Consider the following 13,794-nt stretch of genomic DNA (forward strand, 5'->3'; position numbering starts at 1 on the left):
TTTTTATTCCTACCTCTCCTTTCAAATATGGTAACTTTCATGACACCTTAGTTTTACCTGCAGAAAAGGAGGGTTTCTGAATTTTATCACTGCACATCTTCAAGCATTACTTTATTTATATATATGTTTGTGTGTGTGTGTATGTATATAAAAATCAGCAAGTGATTCTCAGCCCAGTAACAATTTAAATGGAAGAACAGATTCACCCTGATTCGGGAAAAATAATTCGTTAGAAATCGCATATAATGGGAATAAAAATTGTTGTGCATTATTTCCTGAGGTATTCGCCACAGTGTTTACTCAAATTTATAAAAAGGCGAAAATTCTTATTTACTATTCAAACCCGCTGTGTGGAGATTATAATTATTAGTTTTTCTTTTTCTAACACGCGGTCACACAGTGCAGCGATGAAACAGAAATGATCAGGGGGTGATATCGGCAATTGTTTTATAATAGAACAGGTGGGAGATAGAAGAAGCAATTGTTCGGTGCTTGAAATGAAAAATATTCAGACATCATACATCCTCATTGTTACATGTTAAAACATATGATTTATATATATACTATATATATATATATATATATATATATATATATATATTAATATTATATATATATATATGTATATTGTATATATACGTATGTATATATATATATATATATATATATATATATATATATATATATATATATATATAATATTCATGTATACAAATATGGATACCATATAGCGTAAAAGATATTTAATCCTTGGTTTAAAGGGTTAGATAAATAATTTTGTGAAATGGACCATAATGCCCAGTCAACTGAAGCGGTGTTCCCTACTTGTGTGCAAATTATCCTGTCTGTGTTTTATAGGTAAAGCCAAAAATGGCTGAAATACCTTATTTGTGAGAAAAATTCCTTATTCTTCTTAAAAAAAAATTTACTGAATGAGAAAATATTGCAAAATTTCCCTAAACAAGGCAATAATCAAGCTATGTGAAAGCTTCCAAATGTCATTATATGATATGACATGAAAATTTATTCATTTCTTGCTTAAGCATTGTACTTTTTTATTAGATCTGAGAAAGGTAGAAAGCATTAGGGCACTTTTTTTTTCAGAAAGTGGCGAAATAATGTTTTGTGACTTCCATTGTTCTATTTCACTATTTGTTTAGAGAAATTTGGTCTAATATGCAATGAAAATCTTGATTGTGCCTTCAGGTATTACAACCTTCTCGTTTACCTGATACAATTTTCTTTTAATCTTTCCTTACGATGGAAAGTACAGATACTTATATATGTAAGTTTAATTCAACGGCATTCTAACAGTTAATAAAAAAGGTGAGAAAACGAGTTTATATTTCCCTGTGAATTAAGAGAGAAAAAACTTAATTCTTGTTTCTTAGAGTAAGGAATGGAAACGTTCCTTTTCCCAGGAATTACATTACCGAGACAGTTACCAAATGCAAACCCACTAAATGAAAACGAATGGTTCATTGGTGCTGAATGTAGGTGATTCAGAATGACTGCAACTCCTGACCCATATTCCATCTCTCACTAGGGAGCAGAAATGTTACAGAAAAAGTTAAATGAAGGATCTCTCAATACAAGAGTTATGGCTTAACTCTGATTCTCTGAAAGAAACTGGACCACTCCTCTTTCCTTTCTCTCCAACTAGTAATACTTTATGAAATGGAGCTTTACCTTGAGATGTGAATTTAGAGAGAAGTGAGTGGAAACTTAAATTAAAGGGAAGGTCGGTATAAGCGAACGAACTTAATATAACTGCCAATGGTTGAACCTCCACAAAGATACGAGAAAATGCGGCCTCATTTTTTTATTTTATTATTATTCTTACTATAAACTAATTGGTTTATGCACAGGTTTGATTTGATGACATTCAAGGACTATGAAGCCAAGCAATTGGGCGATTCATTGAAAAGAGGGTAGTTAGAGTGGCCAGGCTGGACAGCAATAATCAAAGCTAAGCAGTAAACCAGTTCACGAAGTTTTGGGACAGCAAGGACCGAAGAAATGAAACCGGGAAAATGGAGGCAGGTGAAGTTAAAATCTTCTAAAAAAGTGGGTTTCACTTCCAGGACGCTGGCAAATACCCTTTATAATGGACTGGCAGTGCGACCACGTAAAACTGCCAACTGACGCCACTACCCTTTACGTGTAATGATGCAAACCAAAGTAATGAATCGAATTCCTGACTGCTGTAGTTACCCTAGAATTTTCAAGCCTAGTGTTCAGGACTTTATCAACTTGTAATTGTCAACCATACAACGAATTTTGAAGCAAAGGGTGAAAACCCAATCATTTGTATCAGAACGATAAGATAACTTGACAACCCTCAACAAACGAAGAAGACACCAGAGCATGTGAAAATAATACCTAAATGAATCAATCAAAACCGTAAGCCTTCCATGTTTATGACATCAAACCAAAGACTAAATAATGGCTTTTTGCTCTAGTAACTATATCAATAATAGAAGATCTTTAGAAATCCATGTAGGTTACAAAGTCGTTGAAAACTCCCAAACTGTGAAACCTATACAGATTTCAAAGCCTGTATACATTGTAAAAAAATGTATAAGTACTAAGTGCCGATAAGCAACACCCCAACCTCCTTAAAAAGATGTTTATCGTAACATTAGAAGTCTAATAAAAGAAATGTAACAAAGGTGAATTAGTTCATGATTCTGGGAATACTACTATTTTCGATTATATTCATAGTCAAAACCTGATATTAACTTTTTTTCAGAATTTCTGCTTTGTATATATTGGAATAAACTTATTTTATGTATTAAAGGAAATACGCACTTAACTTTACATATTTACGCATAAATGTCTGGATTCGCATAGGCATCAAGAAATGATTAGCTACAGGCATCAAAAATATCATGAAAAGAATATCTAATGATTATATTCAGTTCTTAATGATAAGCATCTTAGCAGAGAGAGAGAGAGAGAGAGAGAGAGATTGTAAACAATTGGTGTCGAAATGAACTATATTTTTTAATAGACTACAAAGGCCAGCCAGTTCAAGTTTTATCAACTCTGCTCTTTTTTTTTTTTCAAATGACTAGTTTGTGTATAGATAACTAATGTCGATGTGATTTTAAATAGATTCATGTAATTATTTTCCCCGTACTCAGGTACTTTGTCCGTGGTAAAAATATGTGAAAATACGTTATAAGATATTAGAATCATTTGCTTGACGTTACCAGATAATAAATATAATAATGACTTCACAGAACTGCGGACAGATTTGGGATGAGTCATGTAGGGAAACCTGATACTGATAATGATAATTATCATGATACTGATAATCTCAATAATGATGATGAGAATTTCATACGAAAATTAATGGCCATTGTTACGTAGTCCTCATTGAAAAAGTCTGAGAATTCATCCATATGTAACTATCACATCCTGGCTGTTATTTAAGAGGTAGGTCTCCGAACGCAGGTAATGTTATCACTTTCAATCAAAGCAACACTACAGAAATTAGGTAGTATTAAGACCTTTCGCTTACTCGGGGAGTAAGCCTACAAACTAATTTTTTTTGGGGGGGAGGGTAGGAAAGGTCTATGGAAAAAGGAAAAAAGGTCCGAAAAAGGTGTTTCATGTTGAGTTAAAGATACAGGAATTTTAAGAGAGGATGTTTATGATTTATCTATTAGAATGAAAATGTAAAAAATAAGTAATGCGCATATTAGATAGGGCGGCACCATTATTTCTAATATAATATAGCGTATTTATTTTAATAATTTCCATATTTATAGATAACTTTGGTGTTAAGCCAATGATATTGTATCACAGAAATGATGGAAAAAGAAAAGTGATACACGAGGATACCATCAAAACAATCAAGACAGTTTGCCGGAGAAGCCAGAGCTCACGGAAGCCAGCTGACTAAATTGGGTAAGGCCACACCGGTGACCGGACGCCGGAAGCGTCGAGGTGCAGGCGCGACTCGGGCGTTGAGAGCAGCGTCAAAACAACACATGGCCACACCGGAAACGCCACCCTCCCTCCCAGGTGTCACTGTCAGCGGTCAAAGAGAACAAAGAGAAACTTCTGTACAAATAGGTCATTGTCACGGTTGGGTAGGAAATTGCCTTTAATAGAAAACCTAAGAGTTAAACCTGACGATAGACTACGAATGACCCAAAACAAACGACGCACCATAGACGACCCATCTTTCCTGAGCTATCATTCAGGAAGTAGTAACCTTATAGGCAGTAAATTTTGGGACGATGAAAGATTAAAGTCCATATTTTCCTTTTACTTCCCTTAAAGTTATTACTGTAAGGGAAGTGAAAAGAAAATATGGATTTTAACTTCTTATTATTGCAAAACTAACATCATATATTATAGGGTTACTTCTTTAGATACTTAGAAAAAACATTGGAACCAGAATTAATTGCAAATTATATAAAACTAAATTAATATTTGGCTGCATTATGTTGAAATTAATGATTTACCGGTATATAAAATAAAGCTCAATGGTAAACTTTACATCAAAGAAAGTAACACAAGGAAAAATCAGTTTTGCTTGTACATTCATTGAAACATTAATGAAGAAAGTACAAAGTACCAGGAATATTTCATAAATCAGTGATACTGCTGCACTGAGAATTCGTATAGTTATCAAGTCTATGCAGCTGGACAAGGCTTATTTGTGAGTGGCTGATATATAATAGTTGGCACCTTTAAGTTTACGTAGAGACTGGGAGTTGAATGCATGACGCCGATGGCCACATTTGAGGGCCACTCGTTCTATTCTACCTCTTCCACTTCTTAAAAAAATGATTTTATGGAGTGGATCATGGGGATCCCACAAAGCTCTCCTCCGAAACACCTCCTCGATTAATTGATTCTTATGTAGCCACTTCCGCCAGACACGACCGACTGAACAGGTGACACTTCGGCAAGTAATTGCCTGTTCATCTACACGTTACCTAGTGACCATGTCAAGTTGGAGGGTCTATTTATGTATTGTGGTCCTTCCGAAATATTCACTTTAAATTCAGTGATGAACTCATGCCCATGGAAAGCATCGACGTGGTAAAGGATTCGCCAGACTGCATTCATAGAAGAAGTCAAGAACTCGGTCTATTTGCTTGACTCTTTATTGAGAACCACAATGAACGTAGTCTGAAAGTACACAAATGAGAGGTGTTGAAATAACTGCTAATTTAAGTATGCATTACAGATATGGAATAATTAATTCGATAGTGTTACTGACTAGATGATAAATTTAGTCACTTAATATATAAAAGTTTCTATGCTACATAATATCAGTTACTTAACAATGATATGCTTTAAACAATTTAAACTTCACAACATAGTTATCAATATAATCAATAAAGGAAACTAACCATTCAAGTAACATAGCCCATAATCATATAGAAAATGGGGTTGTTTTGGGAGAAGACGCCGGGAACCGCCGCGCTATTTTAAAACATGCCTTTGCTGTTCATTGGGATATTCCATTCATTTCATCATGATTCTAGCAAGCCTTTGTCTTCCCATGTCATACCTTTCAGATGAAAGTCAAAAGGGAAAAGTAAACTCACAGTCGCTCAGTTTAGTGCTTCACAAAAGCAAAAGAGAAATGCTTTTAAACTTAGATGCTTTTAGTTTACACACAGAGTGTAAAGAAACAGTTCTTATATAATGAAACGCAATTTCTGCCGTGTGCAACGACGAATGTCGGTGTATAATGAACTGCTGGTTTAAACCTGACTTCGCCCTTTACGAGCATCACTTCTCTTACCTGAACGAAGCAACTTCGGTCTAAGATGTAGAACAGTACGTTTTGTCCATGTAGTCATGATTTGCTGTTACAACCCCCTCTTATACAAGGGTCATTTCTGACGATATCTCACACAATAGCATGAATCAATAGCCCCCTCCTCACACCGAAGTTTTAATACGCATGGCACTAAGAATCTGAGAAACTAAGATTTTTGTGAGGTTTTGGAAAGTGATTACAGGTGGCTAATTTCCAGTTGGTTTTGAATTGCGGAGTTAACATCGAAGTAAGTGCTGATTTACTGACGTATAAGTGAAAATTTCAGTTGGTTTCAAATAGGTTCTAGTCGAAGTAAGAGTTTATTTACTGAAGTGTAACATAAATTCAGAAGAAAAGATCCTAGTAAATAAAGAACGACGTTGAGTGACACGCTGTTGTTACTTGTGACGTATCCTTTGTCTGCGTATTCATACAATGGACACGGAACGTGACGGAGTCAGTGTATTAAAGGTAATAGCTGACTATCGTGCTAAACAAAGTTGATCCAGATGATACATATATCTCTCGTCAGAAAGTACCATAAACAAGAACCAGCAGAATGAGTCGTTTCAATTACCAATTAAATATAACAACTAGATCGCAATTCACGGACAACTTCTACCGCCTAAGGATGGCGCTTCTTTTGTCAGTGACCAAAGGTGCTAACCTCCTGTGGAGTTGGCTTTTAATTCATTGAAGGAAAATATACTTGTTCAGATTTCTTGTCCTCCTTGAAATGAGAGAGAGAGAGAGAGAGAGAGAGAGAGAAGGGTGGGGTGAGTCTGAATTTAGTAGTAGAAATGTCATTATCATGAGCAAAAGGCCCTTCTCTTCTGCTACCACTATTAATCTATGGATTTTTGGACTGTTTACGTGCATTTATTCTATGTCACCTTTTCCTAAAGATATTTACCAGTTGGGATTCCCTTTCTCACTATCTTATTTTCACATTTCCACTGAACTCTTTTCATCAGTATTTACCCCAGACACTTCAACCTCCCAACTAAAGCCTTTTATTTGAAAAAAATTACCAAGCTTATCCAGCATATTTTCTTATTCAAATACTTACCATGCACAGACAGTAAAAGAAGATATATTTTGTTTTTCTATTTAAAACCCCTCTCCCCTAACGAAAGTACCAGCGCGCATGGAACGAACACCGGACATGAGAATAATACCAGGGGTGACGTCACGCAGGTAGAAGCCAATCAAGAGGCTCCCGGTGATACCCCCTACCTGAGAAGGTCTGCAAGACTCGTCAACGCCCGCCGTATGAGTCACCTTGCCGGAACCAATAAAAACTCGACCTACCGGAGAAGTGCTCTGACCGTACTGGAGAGCTCGCAACACCACGATAAAAGGAGAAGGACTCGCTCTGTGAGCAAGAGCCCGTGCTGACACAAGGTCAGCTAAATCAAAAACAACAAAAACAACACTGGAATTCAGTCCCTCAGCAGTTATCGCTTGATAATGTCCTGTCGATCAGGAGGAAACGTCGCGTTAGAGAGAGAGAGAGAGAGAGAGAGAGAGAGAGAGAGAGAATTGTATAAGCAATAATAAATCAAATGACTCAACCGAATTTTACCATGCCCTTTGGTGCGTTGCTCGCCAGTCTAAGCAACAACGAGAAAGCCGTCATCAGAAAGATAGAGAAGACTCTTTATAAGATTAATAGTGCTGAAGCAGCAGTTATTTTAACAAAAACATATATAATTATTGTTATTATTATTATTATTATTATTATTATTATTATTATTATTATTATTATTATTGTGTGCACATCGCCAAAAGTAGATCCACTTGTAAATCACTGATTTTAGAGTAAAAATTACTGTTATTACATATGCGCCAAAAGCTCATCCATTGATATTATAGTGCAAAATGTATTTAATTAAGTAATGAAATATCAGAACGAACAACAATGCAGAAATATACTATTGTAATAAAACAAAATGAAAGAATAACCAAAACAATCGAAGGCATATAAACAATTACGGAACAAACAATAGTTACGAAATAGTAAAAGATAATAATAATAATAAAAAGGCCAGAACATGGCCTTCATTTTAGCAAAACAGGCAGGCATTACGCTTCATGACGTTATCATTTAATAATGGTGCTTATGGATTCAGATTGCAATTATATCTCAAAACATTTGTCAGGATGACAGCCATTTAACATGATACAGAATACCGTAGACTTTATTTAAAGTATAATGCTGATGGTGGATTAAATAATTAACTGACAACTGAAATAACAAATATTACTCGTTATGGCGAGTTTCAGAGAGTGAATGTAACCAAAGGGAGTATTATAGTTTTAATAATGGAAGCTTGAATTCCTGCTCATTGATGTAAAAGGTTTCGACTCGGTACTGTTTACTACTAATCGTTAATAGACTTTTTCCATAGAAATCACAAGAACAATTCTACGATGTAGTGCAGAAGGAGCAGACATTTCACGTGAACTCTTAATTCTGATACAATTATCAATCAACACTCTCCAATCTACAGAGTCATTTGGCAGGATACACCTCGTCTGCATTTGGCGTCCTACCTGAGATAAAGATTCCCACGGCTCCTAGGCAGCCTGACCTAATAAGGAGGAGGAGGAGGAGGAAGAGGAGGAGGGGGAGGAGAACACATCGCTATGCATTGGCAAGACGACGTCGTATCGCCAGGCAACCGGAAGGCTCCCTGAAGAGGTACCAAACTGACGGCGTTGATCAAAAGACACGACCACAAGCTTATCGGGAACCGGGAGATGTCTTCGTCCAAAGTCTTCGTCAACGAGGCGAGCGTCCTTTGCCTATCGGGGAAGGAAAAAGGGAAAAGTTCATAGAAGCGACACCTGGCTGGAAGGAAACTCGGGGCGCCACTATCGACGCTTTTTGATGTTATTGTAGGCCACATAGAAAGGGAATGAGATCAACACCCGTAGGACAAACATTTACATAAGGAGGCTACCGGAGGGAGGGAGACAGGGAGACTTGGCTTTCCTTGTCCTTCGCTCTTCCTTCTCTTGCTTCTCTTCGCTTTTGGTTTTCGAATGCGGAATTGGGAAAATCACGAATTAGAAACGTAAAGGACTCCAAAGCAGAAAAGCACTACGCAGTTCAATGTTTTTATTATTACAAAAATCTTACTTATATTTACCTGCTTTTAAGCGAAAGTAAGGGGAATAAATTTACAGTGAAACATTCAAGGGAACTGGGAGAAACAAAAGGATGGCTAACGTAAGTATTATCTCAAATATCATTTCTATTGAAATAATAACAGACTTTTAACCAAGAGGGATGTGAATAAAATTATATGAATACGAATATCACCGAACAATTCTTGTAAACTAACAGGAAAAGTGGTCTAGTATAAAAATGAAAGCAAGAGCTCCTAAATATTATGATTCCTAAAAAAAAGCGTTTCTCAATAACAGACGTTGAAGCAGAAGGGGTGAGAATAAAGTAATATAAATACAAATATCACAACACAATTCTTGTAAACTAACAGGTAGAGTCGTCTAGTATAAAAGTGTAAGCAAGAGCTCCCAAAAATTATAATTCCCCACCAGAAAAGAGTTTCTCGATAAGACGAGCATCTGCAACGACCTAACAAAAACAAGTCCAAGTTTCGGACGATAATCGCGTCGGAACGACCCGGCTACATCTAGTGGCCTCCCACAGTGACCACTCAAACGACGACTGCGATTTCGGGCCGAAAACATCGCACTCCTTTTAGAAGAGAAAAGGGAGAGAGAGAGAGAGAGAGAGAGAGAGAGAGAGAGAGAGAGAGCTCTCGCGCCATCTTTATCTCACTTAAACCATCTTTATTCTCTTTCCTCCTCAGTGGCACCAGTCCTCTCCCCATCCCTCCTCACCCCCCCCCCCCCCACACACACACTTCCTCTCACTCAAACTTCTTTCGAGTGGTTTCGAAAGTAAGTAGGAACACGTATATACCTTCTTCTACGTCTTTCTTTTATAGATAATTTGTAAATTTTCACAGGATGTATTCATACTTTCATCTACTTGAAGGTTCAGGAATCCGATATTTAATGGTATGACATCTTATTCATATTTGTACCTTAAATAATAAAAGAATGTATGTTTATGTATATATATACATATATATAGTTATGAACATTACTCATAACTATTTAAAAGTATCATAAGTGGCAAGAACAGGCTCTTTTCTTTTAACGATCAGTGCCACAAAGGTTAGCATTTAAAGCCAAGGGGGCAAGATCTCCAGACAGTGAAAAACGCCAACTAACATTCAAAGAGGAGAACGAAAATATAGATAAAAAATTTAGTATTTATTATAGTTAAGTCTTAAATTAAACCCACATGAAGAAAAAAACTGATTAGGGTTTACAAAATACTTTACCTAAAAATATCCTCATTCACACGATAGAACAAGAGACAGTAATTAGGAGGAGGTAGGAAAACAGCCTATTTCTAGAGAGCCCTAAAAATATTCTTTTGGAGAAAATAACGAAAGAGGAAAAGAACCTTAATCCAAGATCATATAATTACTCAAAAATATTTACATACATAATTACAAATGACTTAACACAGATCACTTGATCTAACATCATAGGTGGTTACACCCAGGCACTATATGGTCTAACACCACTACTCAACAAACACAGACGGCTGTCAATCAACTGCTCCGGAATCACGAAGGGGGTCTGCAGCCGAAGGATACACTGACCTGTGTCAGTAACGCCAATAAAGAAGATATTCAGTTTATATCCTTACCAGCTAGCTGAACAGATTCGGGCCTTTTCACGTCTCCGGAGGTTTCAGGACGAAAGTAGGACCAGGGACAAGACAAGATGCTTTCCCAAGGGCAGCAGGCAAGTCCAGAGATGCAGATACGTAGATATAGTACCCTCTACAGCACACAGGAAGGGCGCCCGAACAGAGCACGGGAGACGTTTCTCAAACAACAAGGCTGCAGCCTCCACAGCGACTTTAGTAATTAGGAGGCGGAACACCATCACCGCCCTCCGTAAAACAGGTGAAGAGGGGGTCCTCAAATGCAGCAAGGCCTCTAGAGGGTATATCCTCCCAAGAGAATCTCCAAAATTTCAAAACGTCCTGCAGGGATTAGGTCAGGGAAACCTCCAAGATAAGGAGCCGAATGCACACTCTCCTTCATCCTCAGCCAACGGTCCCCACCAAAAGTGAGGCAACGACCCGCAAATCACCAAACAAGCATTCTGCCGAATGAATACACGGAAAGAGATAAAAAAAAAAAACAACTCTCATGGGCGAGGTACCACTTAAATAATAACAACCTTCGGTGGGAGCGAGAAAAACCTTAACCAGTCTTTTTTTTTTTTTTTTTTTGTCAATAAAAATTCAAATTGAAAGTAACCGAATGAAATTTACTTTACAGGCCACGAATGAAAATTAACCTTATTATTACAATATATATATATATATATATATATATATATATATATATATATATATATATATATATATATATATATATATATATATATATATATGTGTGTGTGTTGTGTGTGTGTGTGTGTGTGTGTGTGTGTCGATCGTATTGGAAAGAGATTTAGACCTAAGAAATTCTCTCATAAAGTTAATATATCCCTTACCTTAAATTGGGGTTCCTTTTAGATTTTATCAACCGATAAGCAGACAATGCATGATCCGAACTCGAGCTTACTCTGGCGCGTGCTACAATCTGCAGTCAAATGGGGCGTTCTTTCACCAGCGAATATTTGAATAAATACGCTATATTTTATAAGAAATAATGGTTCTGTACTGTTTAACATGTACATTATTTATTTTTTCAGTCTTTTCCATAAGGCTTTCCTACCCCAGCAAGAAAAGCAACAACAAGAGCAACAACAACAACAACAACAGCATCTGAGTTCAAACTGATTTTCTCTTATCTATTTCGTTAATATATGACAAATCAGTGATGGCTGGATATGTTATGGCTAAACGAATTAAAGGTCCAAGAGATTGCTTTTAAGCTCGCGCCTCTCTCTCTATCGTCGTCTCGCTCTCATCCTCGCTCTCTCTCTCTCTTCTCTCTCTCTCGTAGTAATAACTTTATTTCTTGGAAGGCAAACCTATTGACGATGAAAGGAAATCCTTGGAACGACTTCGGTTCCTATTTTGTTTGCAACTGTTTACTAAGCTAACTTGTATCAGTAAACAATCCGGTTACAAACCGAATAATATAAGTGTCATATCGTCCTTGGCGTATTGTTTATATTTTTTATCTCGATTTTCTGAGCAGCTTAAATGACGGAGACGAATATCCTTCGAAATCGTATCTTTATTCCGAGACCAAATTTACTCCTAATAAAACATTTACTCTTTTCCCTAAACTCACCTATATTATCAAGATTGATGACGCATTATTTATTTACTGTAACGTATACGCATTTTGGGAGCATATTTCGTGCACCATTTGCAATAAAAACAAGTAGAAAATGTGCCGAAGTTTCGTCGGCACTTGTTAGAAATCAGAAAGGGTTGGTATTTGTGTCCGATTGTGGGGAATAGCCGTTCGGTCGTTAGCTTCACTCGAAGCTTTATCTATTTTTCTTAATAAATCAAAAGTAAATAACTTAATGCTACTTAGTATAGTAACTATAAGCGTTAATGATAAGTAAAATGAATAATACAATTAAACTTATGAATTAAATTACTTAAACTAGTAATTGCCCAATAGGCCTTAATTAAGTTCGCGCGTGCGTAATATGTACCTGTCAAAGGTAAGAAGTAAATTACCTCGGAGGTTACCACAGCCACGACGAACAGTTACAATAAGAGTTACTCATTAGCAAGGCCGGCATCTACATTGTAATAGGAAATTAACCCTGAACAAAACTAAACGTTTTAACTCCAAGCCAACGACAATTTTGGGATACGTCAACGTCAACATTTGTGATAAGTGCTTTACATTATTATGTATCTTTGGCCATGTCTAGGGAAAAAGTAATGTACGGCAATGTCACAAAGTTTTATTAGTGGATTTACTCTTTAATGTCAGTTGTTTTGGTTGTTAAATAATTGTTTTGTTTATTAAATATAAGTAAGATTGAAATTAAAATAAATTCCAATACACTATCGAGTTTTCTGTACAACATCTAATGCTGAATTCAGTGTACCAGATGTACGACAATTGTAGTACATGTGCGATAATCTTACCCTCATACGACCTACGATATTTTTTATTATCTATTTGACAAATGTGTACGTCATTTTGGCCCATATGTACGACATTTTAAATAAATTGTTGATTTTCAAACATATTGTATATTTTATATTATTCTGTTCCGTTAAACGAGGGTATTTTTTGAACAGTTCGACTTGACCGAGTTACTTGTTTTGATCAGGACAAAGATTGCAGAGTTCTCTTTTCAAGGCATTGCAGGGTGATAAGGATCACTCCTTCCCCTTGTCAGGTGCCAGCTCAAATCCATCAATTATATGGAGCTTTCTTTTCTTGAAGGTTTAAAAAGTTACGTCCATCAACTGCTTTCTTTGTATGGAGGCTATATTTCAGTATAAAGTGATTGATACTTTTAATTACATTTGAAGTACTGTAATTGAATTAGTTTGTTTCATGTTCTTGTTTTGATAATTGAAGAATATCGAATACCATATATTTCTAAGCTATTCGGGTATGATTTATAGTGCTATTTTTTTTTATATTTCTCTACCTTTTACTTAAAAAGGTAGTCAAAGTTTTTTCCTTAATATTGGAGATGAAAAATTTAGTGATGCAATTTTATGAAAAATAGTGTAATTATGTAATATTATTGTATGCATAATCACTATTGTTAATATTATTACCATTTTTATATGATAACAAAATGTACATATAAAAATTTAAACATATGTTTATTAACATAAAAAATTGTGGTTTTGGGGGGGTTAAAAAAAATAACAAATGCACCAAGCTTTGCCAGTGATTGTAGCGCCATTTCGTAGTCTTATATTGAGCAACAATTCATTTTAAAGT

The 13,794-nt window shown here is 36.0% G+C and overlaps 1 protein-coding gene across 1 annotated transcript in view; it reads right to left on the reverse strand.

Moving 5' to 3' along the window:
* Positions 1-3,889: 3,889 nt before the first annotated feature.
* LOC135219234 (uncharacterized) overlaps positions 3,890-13,794 on the reverse strand; it is a 12,908-nt gene continuing 3,003 nt past the window's right edge. The window contains exons 3-4 of the mRNA XM_064255830.1: positions 8,386-8,599; positions 3,890-4,038 (exon numbers count right to left, since the gene is read on the reverse strand). Coding sequence (XP_064111900.1) covers positions 3,890-4,038; positions 8,386-8,599 — 363 coding nt within the window. The remainder of the gene's footprint in view (positions 4,039-8,385; positions 8,600-13,794) is intronic.

The sequence above is a fragment of the Macrobrachium nipponense genome, chromosome 19 (assembly GCF_015104395.2).
Source record: "Macrobrachium nipponense isolate FS-2020 chromosome 19, ASM1510439v2, whole genome shotgun sequence".
In the NCBI taxonomy this organism is placed as follows: domain Eukaryota; kingdom Metazoa; phylum Arthropoda; class Malacostraca; order Decapoda; family Palaemonidae; genus Macrobrachium; species Macrobrachium nipponense.